General features: G+C 54.0%; 1 protein-coding gene across 2 annotated transcripts in view; it reads right to left on the minus strand.

Moving 5' to 3' along the window:
- The window catches only part of STAB1 (stabilin 1), an 829863-nt gene that overhangs the window by 145237 nt on the left and 672300 nt on the right, over positions 1 to 12326 (minus strand). For both annotated transcript variants that reach the window (XM_069206091.1, XM_069206090.1), the window contains exon 58: positions 6532 to 6636. In XM_069206091.1, coding sequence (XP_069062192.1) covers positions 6532 to 6636 — 105 coding nt within the window. The remainder of the gene's footprint in view (positions 1 to 6531; positions 6637 to 12326) is intronic.

Genomic DNA, 12326 nt, shown 5'->3' on the forward strand with positions numbered 1-12326 from the left:
TTGTGGCCCGTGAGGGCTCCATGAGGCCGGTATTTTGTGGCCAGTGAGGGCTCCATGAGGCTGGATATTGTGGCCAGTGAGGGCTCCATGAGGCTGGATATTGTGGCCAGTGAGGGCTCCATGAGGCTGGATATTGTGGCCAGTGAGGGCTCCATGAGGCTGGATATTGTGGCCAGTGAGGGCTCCATGAGGCTGGATATTGTGGCCAGTGAGGGCTCATGAGGCTGGATATTGTGGCCCGTGAGGGCTCCATGAGGCCGGATATAGTGGCCCGTGAGGGCTCCATGAGGATGGATCTTGTGGCCAGTGAGGGCTCCATGAGGCTGGATCTTGTGGCCCGTGAGGGCTCCATGAGGCTGGATTTTGTGGCCCGTGAGGGCTCCCTGAGGCCGGATATAGTGGCCAGTGAGGGCTCCATGAGGCTGGATATTGTGGCCCGTGAGGGCTCCATGAGGCTGGATATTGTGGCCCGTGAGGGCTCCATGAGGCTGGATATTGTGGCCCGTGAGGGCTCCATGAGGCTGGATATTGTGGCCGTGAGGGCTCCATGAGGCTGGATATTGTGGCCAGTGAGGGCTCCATGAGGCTGGATATTGTGGCCAGTGAGGGCTCCATGAGGCTGGATATTGTGGCCCGTGAGGGCTCCATGAGGCTGGATATTGTGGCCAGTGAGGGCTCCATGAGGCTGGATATTGTGGCCAGTGAGGGCTCCATGAGGCTGGATCTTGTGGCCATTGAGGGCTCCATGAGGATGGATATTGTGGCCAGTGAGGGCTCCATGAGGCTGGATTTTGTGGCCAGTGAGGGCTCCGTGAGGCTGGATTTTGTGGCCAGTGAGGGCTCCGTGAGGCCGGATATAGTGGCCAGTGAGGGCTCTGTGAGGCCGGATATTGTGGCCCGTGAGGGCTCCATGAGGCAAGATATTGTGGCCCGTGAGGGCTCCATGAGGCTGGATATTGTGGCCCGTGAGGGCTCCATGAGGATGGATATTGTGAGCAGTGAGGGCTCCATGAGGTTGGATATTGTGGCCAGTGAGGGCTCCATGAGGCTGGATCTTGTGGCCAGTGAGGGCTCCATGAGGCTGGATCTTGTGGCCAGTGAGGGCTCCATGAGGCTGGATATTGTGGCCAGTGAGGGCTCCATGAGGCTGGATATTGTGGCCATTGAGGGCTCCATGAGGCTGGATCTTGTGGCCAGTGAGGGCTCCATGAGGCTGGATTTTTGTGGCCCGTGAGGGCTCCATGAGGCTGGATATTGTGGCCAGTGAGGGCTCCATGAGGCTGGATATTGTGAGCAGTGAGGGCTCCATGAGGCTGGATATTGTGGCCAGTGAGGGCTCCATGAGGCTGGATATTGTGGCCAGTGAGGGCTCCATGAGGCTGGATCTTGTGGCCAGTGAGGGCTCCATGAGGATGGATATTGTGGCCAGTGAGGGCTCCATGAGGCTGGATTTTGTGGCCCGTGAGGGCTCCATGAGGCCGGACAGTGTGGCCAGTGAGGGCTCCATGAGGCTGGATATTGTGAGCAGTGAGGGCTCCATGAGGGCTGGATATTGTGGGCCAGTGAGGGCTCCATGAGGCTGGATCTTGTGGCCAGTGAGGGCTCCATGAGGCTGGATCTTGTGGCCAGTGAGGGCTCCATGAGGCTGGATATTGTGGCCAGTGAGGGCTCCATGAGGCTGGATATTGGGGCCAGTGAGGGCTCCATGAATCTGGATATTGTGGCCCGTGAGGGCTCCATGAGGATGGATATTGTGAGCAGTGAGGGCTCCATGAGGTTGGATATTGTGGCCAGTGAGGGCTCCATGAGGCTGGATCTTGTGGCCAGTGAGGGCTCCATGAGGCTGGATCTTGTGGCCAGTGAGGGCTCCATGAGGCTGGATCTTGTGGCCAGTGAGGGCTCCATGAGGCTGGATATTGTGGCCAGTGAGGGCTCCATGAGGCTGGATATTGTGGCCATTGAGGGCTCCATGAGGCTGGATCTTGTGGCCAGTGAGGGCTCCATGAGGCTGGATTTTGTGGCCCGTGAGGGCTCCATGAGGCTGGATCTTGTGGCCATTGAGGGCTCCATGAGGATGGATATTGTGGCCAGTGAGGGCTCCATGAGGCTGGATTTTGTGGCCCGTGAGGGCTCCATGAGGCCGGATATTGTGGCCCGTGAGGGCTCCATGAGGCTGGATATTGTGGCCAGTGAGGGCTCCATGAGGCTGGATATTGTGGCCCGTGAGGGCTCCATGAGGCTGGATCCTTGTGGCCATTGAGGGCTCCATGAGGCTGGATTTTGTGGCCCGTGAGGGCTCCCTGAGGCCGGATATAGTGGCCAGTGAGGGCTCCATGAGGCTGGATTTTGTGGCCCGTGAGGGCTCCATGAGGCCGGATATTGTGGCCAGTGAGGGCTCCATGAGGCCGGATATAGTGGCCAGTGAGGGCTCTGTGAGGCCGGATATTGTGGCCCGTGAGGGCTCCATGAGGCCGGATTTTGTGGCCCGTGAGGGCTCCATGAGGCCGGATATTGTGGCCCGTGAGGGCTCCATGAGGCTGGATATTGTGGCCAGTGAGGGCTCCATGAGGCTGGATATTGTGGCCCGTGAGGGCTCCATGAGGCTGGATATTGTGGCAAGTGAGGGCTCCATGAGGCTGGATATTGTGGCCCGTGAGGGCTCCATGAGGCTGGATATTGTGGCCAGTGAGGGCTCCATGAGGCTGGATATTGTGGCCAGTGAGGGCTCCATGAGGCCGGATATTGTGGCCCGTGAGGGCTCCATGAGGCCGGATATAGTGGCCCGTGAGGGCTCCCTGAGGCCGGATATAGTGGCCCGTGAGGGCTCCATGAGGCTGGATATTGTGGCCAGTGAGGGCTCCATGAGGCTGGATATTGTGAGCAGTGAGGGCTCCATGAGGCTGGATATTGTGGCCAGTGAGGGCTCCATGAGGCTGGATCTTGTGGCCAGTGAGGGCTCCATGAGGCTGGATCTTGTGGCCAGTGAGGGCTCCATGAGGCTGGATATTGTGGCCAGTGAGGGCTCCATGAGGCTGGATATTGGGGCCAGTGAGGGCTCCATGAATCTGGATATTGTGGCCCGTGAGGGCTCCATGAGGATGGATATTGTGAGCAGTGAGGGCTCCATGAGGTTGGATATTGTGGCCAGTGAGGGCTCCATGAGGCTGGATCTTGTGGCCAGTGAGGGCTCCATGAGGCTGGATCTTGTGGCCAGTGAGGGCTCCATGAGGCTGGATCTTGTGGCCAGTGAGGGCTCCATGAGGCTGGATATTGTGGCCAGTGAGGGCTCCATGAGGCTGGATATTGTGGCCATTGAGGGCTCCATGAGGCTGGATCTTGTGGCCAGTGAGGGCTCCATGAGGCTGGATCTTGTGGCCCGTGAGGGCTCCATGAGGCTGGATCTTGTGGCCATTGAGGGCTCCATGAGGATGGATATTGTGGCCAGTGAGGGCTCCATGAGGCTGGATTTTGTGGCCCGTGAGGGCTCCATGAGGCCGGATATTGTGGCCCGTGAGGGCTCCATGAGGCTGGATATTGTGGCCAGTGAGGGCTCCATGAGGCTGGATATTGTGGCCCGTGAGGGCTCCATGAGGCTGGATCTTGTGGCCATTGAGGGCTCCATGAGGCTGGATTTTGTGGCCCGTGAGGGCTCCCTGAGGCCGGATATAGTGGCCAGTGAGGGCTCCATGAGGCTGGATTTTGTGGCCCGTGAGGGCTCCATGAGGCTGGATATTGTGGCCAGTGAGGGCTCCATGAGGCCGGATATAGTGGCCAGTGAGGGCTCCGTGAGGCCGGATATTGTGGCCCGTGAGGGCTCCATGAGGCCGGATTTTGTGGCCCGTGAGGGCTCCATGAGGCCGGATATTGTGGCCCGTGAGGGCTCCATGAGGCTGGATATTGTGGCCAGTGAGGGCTCCATGAGGCTGGATATTGTGGCCCGTGAGGGCTCCATGAGGCTGGATATTGTGGCCAGTGAGGGCTCCATGAGGCTGGATATTGTGGCCCGTGAGGGCTCCATGAGGCTGGATATTGTGGCCAGTGAGGGCTCCATGAGGCTGGATATTGTGGCCAGTGAGGGCTCCATGAGGCTGGATATTGTGGCCCGTGAGGGCTCCATGAGGCTGGATATAGTGGCCCGTGAGGGCTCCCTGAGGCCGGATATAGTGGCCCGTGAAAGCTCCATGAGGCTGGATATTGTGGCCAGTGAGGGCTCCATGAGGCTGGATATTGTGAGCAGTGAGGGCTCCATGAGGCTGGATATTGTGGCCAGTGAGGGCTCCATGAGGCTGGATCTTGTGGCCAGTGAGGGCTCCATGAGGCTGGATCTTGTGGCCAGTGAGGGCTCCATGAGGCTGGATATTGTGGCCAGTGAGGGCTCCATGAGGCTGGATATTGGGGCCAGTGAGGGCTCCATGAATCTGGATATTGTGGCCCGTGAGGGCTCCATGAGGATGGATATTGTGAGCAGTGAGGGCTCCATGAGGTTGGATATTGTGGCCAGTGAGGGCTCCATGAGGCTGGATCTTGTGGCCAGTGAGGGCTCCATGAGGCTGGATCTTGTGGCCAGTGAGGGCTCCATGAGGCTGGATATTGTGGCCAGTGAGGGCTCCATGAGGCTGGATATTGTGGCCATTGAGGGCTCCATGAGGCTGGATCTTGTGGCCAGTGAGGGCTCCATGAGGCTGGATTTTGTGGCCCGTGAGGGCTCCATGAGGCTGGATCTTGTGGCCATTGAGGGCTCCATGAGGATGGATATTGTGGCCAGTGAGGGCTCCATGAGGCTGGATTTTGTGGCCCGTGAGGGCTCCATGAGGCCGGATATTGTGGCCCGTGAGGGCTCCATGAGGCTGGATATTGTGGCCAGTGAGGGCTCCATGAGGCTGGATATTGTGGCCAGTGAGGGCTCCATGAGGCTGGATATTGTGGCCCGTGAGGGCTCCATGAGGCTGGATCTTGTGGCCATTGAGGGCTCCATGAGGCTGGATTTTGTGGCCCGTGAGGGCTCCCTGAGGCCGGATATAGTGGCCAGTGAGGGCTCCATGAGGCTGGATTTTGTGGCCCGTGAGGGCTCCATGAGGCTGGATATTGTGGCCAGTGAGGGCTCCATGAGGCCGGATATAGTGGCCAGTGAGGGCTCTGTGAGGCCGGATATTGTGGCCCGTGAGGGCTCCGTGAGGCCGGATTTTGTGGCCCGTGAGGGCTCCATGAGGCCGGATATTGTGGCCCGTGAGGGCTCCATGAGGCTGGATATTGTGGCCCGTGAGGGCTCCATGAGGCTGGATATTGTGGCCCGTGAGGGCTCCATGAGGCTGGATATTGTGGCCAGTGAGGGCTCCATGAGGCTGGATATTGTGGCCCGTGAGGGCTCCATGAGGCTGGATATTGTGGCCAGTGAGGGCTCCATGAGGCTGGATATTGTGGCCAGTGAGGGCTCCATGAGGCTGGATATTGTGGCCCGTGAGGGCTCCATGAGGCTGGATATAGTGGCCCGTGAGGGCTCCCTGAGGCCGGATATAGTGGCCCGTGAGGGCTCCATGAGGCTGGATATTGTGGCCAGTGAGGGCTCCATGAGGCTGGATATTGTGAGCAGTGAGGGCTCCATGAGGCTGGATATTGTGGCCAGTGAGGGCTCCATGAGGCTGGATCTTGTGGCCAGTGAGGGCTCCATGAGGCTGGATCTTGTGGCCAGTGAGGGCTCCATGAGGCTGGATCTTGTGGCCAGTGAGGGCTCCATGAGGCTGGATATTGTGGCCAGTGAGGGCTCCATGAGGCTGGATATTGGGGCCAGTGAGGGCTCCATGAATCTGGATATTGTGGCCCGTGAGGGCTCCATGAGGATGGATATTGTGAGCAGTGAGGGCTCCATGAGGTTGGATATTGTGGCCAGTGAGGGCTCCATGAGGCCGGATATTGTGGCCAGTGAGGGCTCCATGAGGCTGGATATAGTGGCCCGTGAGGGCTCCATGAGGCCGGACAGTGTGACGTGTGAAAGGGATGATCCACACTCCATCAGCGATGGACCGTCTCCCATGTCCTTCCAGTGATGGGCCCACACCTGCCACTGATGAATAGGGATGTGTGAAACACAAGCAAGTAGCATTTGCATAATTATGTGAAATTGGAAGAAAATAATGTGATATTGCTGAATATGCAAATCCGTTTAGCACTATTGTTTAAAGCAAAATGCATCCTTGCGACAATTTTTGATGTCAGTACACATCGCACGCTGAAAAATAATGTGGAAATCACAGTTGCTGTGAACAACAGTTGCTCACATTCTGATTGCTCACGTTGATTCTGAACTCCTGCTGTGAGTGTGCCACGAACTGTGGCATAATTACGCAATGCAGTATGATGGTGTAATTATGGGATTTTCGCATTACAAGTGTAATGCGAAATACCCAAAATTATGAAAATGACCCTGGTGTAATTTACATTTTCCACAGGCCTAGTGCTGATCCCATAGCAGTGAGGAGCCCATACAAAATCTAGATAGACACACTAAAGTCTGTCTTTGACACACGCACGTACCTTGTTGGATCTCACAGGACTTCCCCGTCCACCCTTCGTTGCAGAAACAAGATCCGTCCCCGGAGACCCCCTCATCACAGGCTCCATTCTCCGTACAATTGCAGGCTGGAAAAAAAAAAAAGAGACAGGTGTGTTACCTGCTGCCTCAGATCTGCCTCAGGCACCTTCAGCACCACAGGAAGGAACGAGAAGATAAGTGGTTAAGTGGTGCACGTCTCCCTGTAGCCAGATCCTAAAGGTTAAGGAGAGCTCCCTAAACCAGGTGGAGCCCGCACACATATACCACCATTCTGGGTGTGGGGCCACTTGATGAAGCCTGCCACAAGACATTGGAGGGCTACGGTCCCTTTAAAACCTTCACAGGGTGCCCAAGCAGGTTACGGACTACATATCGCCTCTCGCCCCATCTTCGAATAGGGTACCTTATCCTTTTTGACTAGGATCAATCACCTCCACCTTCAGCTCATCAGTAATCTTTATAAAGCTAACCTCTTTTCAGGCTTCCCAAACAAGGTACTCCTATGGTCTCTAGTTTGGAAACATGATCAACTCTCCATCATGCTAAATTCATGTCTGATACAGTGTTGGAAATGGCCCTTTCTGAAGGGCCATCCCAAACGTTTTGCCTTTTACCTCCTGTTTTTGCTGATTCTTTTTGTTGGCCTTAGGAGTCTGTGCACGTCACCACTGCTGACCAGTGCTAAAGTTCATGTGCTTCTCCCCCTAAACATGGTACTGCTGGTGTTTACACAACTGACATTTAATTTACTTGTAAGTCCCTTGTAAAGTGTTGTACCATATACACAGGGCCTGTAAACGAAATGCTACTAGTGGGGCTTCAGTACTGCTTGTGCCATCCACTCAAGAAGCCCTTAAACATGTCTCAGGCCTGCCACTGCAGAGCCTGTGTGCAGCTTTACTGCAACTTTGCCATGGCATTTAAGTCCCCCTGCCAAGTCTTAAACTCCCCTTCTATTGCAAATAAATCACCCCTAAGGTAGGCCTTAGGTAGCCCATAGGGCAGGGAGCTGTGTAAGTAAAAGGCAGGATATGTACTTTTAGATTTTTACATGTCCGCTACTGTGAGGCCTGCCCCTCCCATAGGTTATCATTGGGAATTCTGTAATATACTTTTAAGCTGTGGTTCCTGATTAGGAAGAGGTAGCTACATCATGTTTCATATCATTGGAATAGTAATGATAAATCCTCTTTACTGGTAAAGTGGACATTTCTCTGCTCTTACAGCTCTGTGTGTTAACTCCTGTCGCTTGTCTGTATTACACCTTCAGTGAGTGTCATGACAAGACAAAGATCAGACATGTGCAACGGCATGGTTAGTGTTTTTTAACACATCTTTTCATTTGTGTTTTGTAACATACAAGAAAAAATAGAAACATCTGTTTGTGTTGTTTCCAGCTGGTGACATTATCATGTGCCGAGTCTGATACTGTAAGGCAGAGATTCTTAACCTGGGGTTCACAACACCTTTTCAAGGGGGCTTGCTGCCGTTCAGAAAATCAACTCATGTTAACAGATTAATAAAGTATATGTATCTAAAAAGGCAAAATGTAAAACTGAAAAATGTTAAATGCTATGCAAATGTGAAGAAATTTGAAATTGGAACCTAAAAATTAAGTTGGTTTCCTTTGCTTGAATCGTGGGAGCAGCGTGAGTGCATCTTCACTGAGCAGGGACCAGTAGTCTCAAGTGAAGCACTGCTACGTGCCAACACAAAGACCACACATTAGGAGCAAAACAGACAGTGATAAGTATGTTCGTATGTGGTACGGCTAAAGTGCAAACCTAGCCAAGGAGAATTTTTTCAGGCACCCCCCCCCCGGCCCGTCTCTCGGCAGCGCAGCAAAGTGATTTGGAGAAAATAATAGATGCAGAGGAAGTACAGACAGCATTACAGCAATTAGCGGGCAACAAAGCGCCAGGCAGCAATGGTCCCCCAATACAGTGTTACCGTACCTGCTCTGGGCAACTAATCAAGCCACACATAGAAGTGTTACATGAAGCGTTCGAGAAGGGCAGGCTTTCAGGGTCACAGCGAGATGCGGTGATAGTTGTTCTCCCGAAACCACGGCGAGACCCCCTAGATGCGCGTTCATACCGACCCCTCTCCCTTCTGAACCTGGATTGCAAGCTCGTAGGTAAGATCATGGCAAACCGCCAACTGCCACTGATGCTCTTCCTGGTACACAACAACCAATCGGGCTTTATCCCGGGACGTAACACTTTTATAAATATTAGGGGTCTCTTACAGCTCATAAATGATGCATCTGTGTTCGACCATGACCGAGTAGCGGTCTCTCTAGATATTGAGAAGGCATTTGACACGCTGGGTTGGCCCTTCCTGATGGAGACGCTACATCAAATGGGGTTTGGATCGATATTCACTAAATGGATTAACATCCTGTACGCCGACCCGGTTGCTTGTGTTATAACGGGTGGGATCATTTCAGATGGGTTCCCTATTAGGAGGGGTACGAGGCAAGGATACCCATTGTCCCCGCTCCTGTTTGCTCTAGTGATCGAACCATTGGCTGCACAACTCAGGAAAAGAGCTCAGGACTGGGGCATAATGCATGGCGCCAGTTACCAGATTGTTTCATTATATGCGGATGATGCGCTGATATATCTGCATAACTGCACAGCCTCACTCCAGGGTCTGCTGCAACTACTAAGCCAATTTGTAGACCTATCAGGTCTGTGGGTTAATTGGTCCAAGTCCTGCCTGTTTTCTCTAGCACCGACTCCGGAGGAGCTTTGCTCCGTTGCCCCGATACACGCACTCCTGTGGTCTTATAGCACCTTTAAATACCTAGGCATTCAAATATATCATGGTACTGATGACCTGAGGGAGGGCAATCTGGGGCGCGCACTCCACTCAATCAAAGGATCCTTGCCTTTCTGGAGATCACTTCCGCTCTCGCCGATGGGTTGGGTGGCGATCGCCAAAATGATTATACTCCTGCGCTTGCTGTATCACTTCAGTGCACTCCCACTACTAATCCCTCATGATTTTTTCAAACTATTGAGTGGCCTCACGACCAACTTGATTTGGGGGGAAGGCCGCCGGCGCGTGGCACTTACTTCCACGCAGCTGCCGCTTGAAATGGGTGGACTGGGCACTCTGCACTATGAACTATATTATGCTGCTGCCCAGATACAGTGGGCGTGGCGTTGGATGCAAACTCCCCAGAATTCAGAGGCGAAATTAGTACACGCCAATCTGGGAGATATGGGGGTGTTACAATGGCTGATGGATCGTAATGATCTGACTGGTCAGCGTCATATCCTGATGCATGTAGCCCACAGGTGTTGACGCAGGTACATAACTGGTGGCAATGAGAACCCTCAATACTCACACCGAATCACGCTGCTTTCCATTCTAGGGATCTCCAAATTAACTAGATAACATAGGTTATCTCAGTGGTCCACGAAGGGGATACAAACGATTGGGGACATATTTACAGAAGGCCGCATGATGACGTATGCGGAACTCATGTCGGCATATGAGGTGGACCGAGGATGGTTCCTGATGTATTGCGCACTACAACAGCTTACGCGCCAGACATGGCAATGTGGATATAAGGAACCCCGACATTTCTTATACTGCACGAACTGTTAGCTGGCGCAGGAGGTCATTGCAGCATATCTCACACATACAAAGCCTTACTGGGTAGTCCGGAGGTAGCCAAGCCCCAAGTGAAGATCAGATGGGAGAAGGTACTACCCACTCCGCTAACTCAACAAGAATGGAGCACTGCGCTCAGTCTAACACGCACAGTATCTCGCAACCCCAGATTCCGCTTCACGCAATTTAATTATCTGCACCAGCCCCATCTGTCTCCGGGTATGCTGCAGCGCATGTTTCCTCAGTCTGTCCAGGAGTGCCCCAGATGTGGTGACTCTAAGGCCACTTTTTTCCACATGATATGGGAAAGCCCACCGGTACACAGGGCCTGGCAGGACATTACTGCATTGACAGCTGAACTGATTGGGCACCCACTCTCTCCCACGCCGGCATCATGTTTATTGGGCATCCGCCCAAAATTGAAAGGAAAGGAAGTACAAAGATGCATCGAATTGGCTTTTATACTATTCAAACACTTAATAGCGATGCAATGGAAAGCCCCAAATGTGCCGGATGCCATTCAGTGGATGAGGGATATGCTGAAGTGGGCGGAAGCACAGGTGCTGTATGCGCTCAGGGATACAGGGGTGCAGATTAAAGAGTTAGATATGCGGGTGTGAAGAGTCTGATGGTGCCCTGGCTGTGGGTGAGTGGAGTCTGATGGTGCCCTGGCTGCGGGTGTGCAGAGTCTGATGGTGCCCTGGCTGCGGGTGTGCAGAGTCTGATGGTGCCCTGGCTGCGGGTGTGCAGAGTCTGCTGGTGCCCTGGCTGCGGGTGTGCAGAGTCTGCTGGTGCCCTGGCTGCGGGTATGCAGAGTCTGCTGGTGCCCTGGCTGCGGGTATGCAGAGTCTGCTGGTGCCCTGGCTGTGGGTGTGCAGTCTGATGGTGCTCTGGCTTTGTGTGTGCAGAGTCTGATGGTGCCCTGGCTGCGGCTGAGTGGAGTCTGATGGTGCCCTGGCTGCGGGTGTGCAGAGTCTGCCGGTGCCCTGGCTGCGGGTATGCAGAGTCTGATGGTGCCCTGGCTGCGGGTGTACAGAGTCTGATGGTGCCCTGGCTGCGGGTGTGCAGTCTGATGGTGCTCTGGCTTTGTGTGTGCAGAGTCTGATGGTGCCCTGGCTGCGGGTGTGCAGAGTCTGATGGTGCCCTGGCTGCGGGTGTGCAGAGTCTGCTGGTGCCCTGGCTGCGGGTATGCAGAGTCTGATGGTGCCCTGGCTGCGGGTGTACAGAGTCTGATGGTGCCCTGGCTGCGGGTGTGCAGAGTCTGATGGTGCCCTGGCTGCGGCTGAGCGGAGTCTGATGGTGTCCTGGCTGCGGCTGAGCGGAGTCTGATGGTGTCCTGGCTGCGGGTGTGCAGAGTCTGATGGTGTCCTGGCTTTGTGTGTGCAGAGTCTGATGGTGCCCTGGCTGCGGGTGAGCGGAGTCTGATGTTGCCCTGGCTGCGGGTGTGCAGCATTTGATGGTGCCCTGGCTGCAGGTGAGTAGAGTCTAATGGTGCCCTGGCTGCGGGTGAGCGGAGTCTGATGTGGGTGTGCAGAGTCTGATGGTGCCCTGGCTGCGGGTGTCTTGTGAGGGGTTCGATGTCTGAAGCAGAGGAGTATAAGATATAACAATATTTTTGCTGCTTGAGACTATTCTATGTTCTTGACTTGGCTCATAAAAGAATCTTAAAAAATGGTTTTGTGCATCAACCTGTACGGGTGGAGTCTGTTTGAGCACACTGTGCAGTACCAGCATTAGATTCTTTTATCACTATTGGGTTTAGAAGCATGGTGGCAGCGGGAACTCAAATTGATACAACCAAACACTGAGCTTCAAATGGATACTTATAGCTGTAGATTCCTCTTTTTGTGAGTAACCCCATGCACCCGACTGGATATGGATAATTGCACAGTAATCCCAAAGCCACATCAATCTGTGACACCATGCGGCTCCTTGTTGAGTCCATTGTGGCACGTGTGTGGCATCAGGCCTGCCACATCCCAGCAATGATGACACTTCCTTTCTTTCTGCGTCTTCCAACTTGGATTCAGAGCTCACTCCCTAAATTCCTTTAGGCCTGACAGAAAAGGTAGATATTTTTTTTTCTAGTGGCAGGGGCAAGAGCCCCTCCAAAAATGATAGGGTTCAAACTGTCTAATAACTGCTACAAACA

The sequence above is a fragment of the Pleurodeles waltl genome, chromosome 9 (genome assembly GCF_031143425.1).
Source record: "Pleurodeles waltl isolate 20211129_DDA chromosome 9, aPleWal1.hap1.20221129, whole genome shotgun sequence".
NCBI classification, from domain to species: Eukaryota; Metazoa; Chordata; class Amphibia; order Caudata; family Salamandridae; genus Pleurodeles; species Pleurodeles waltl.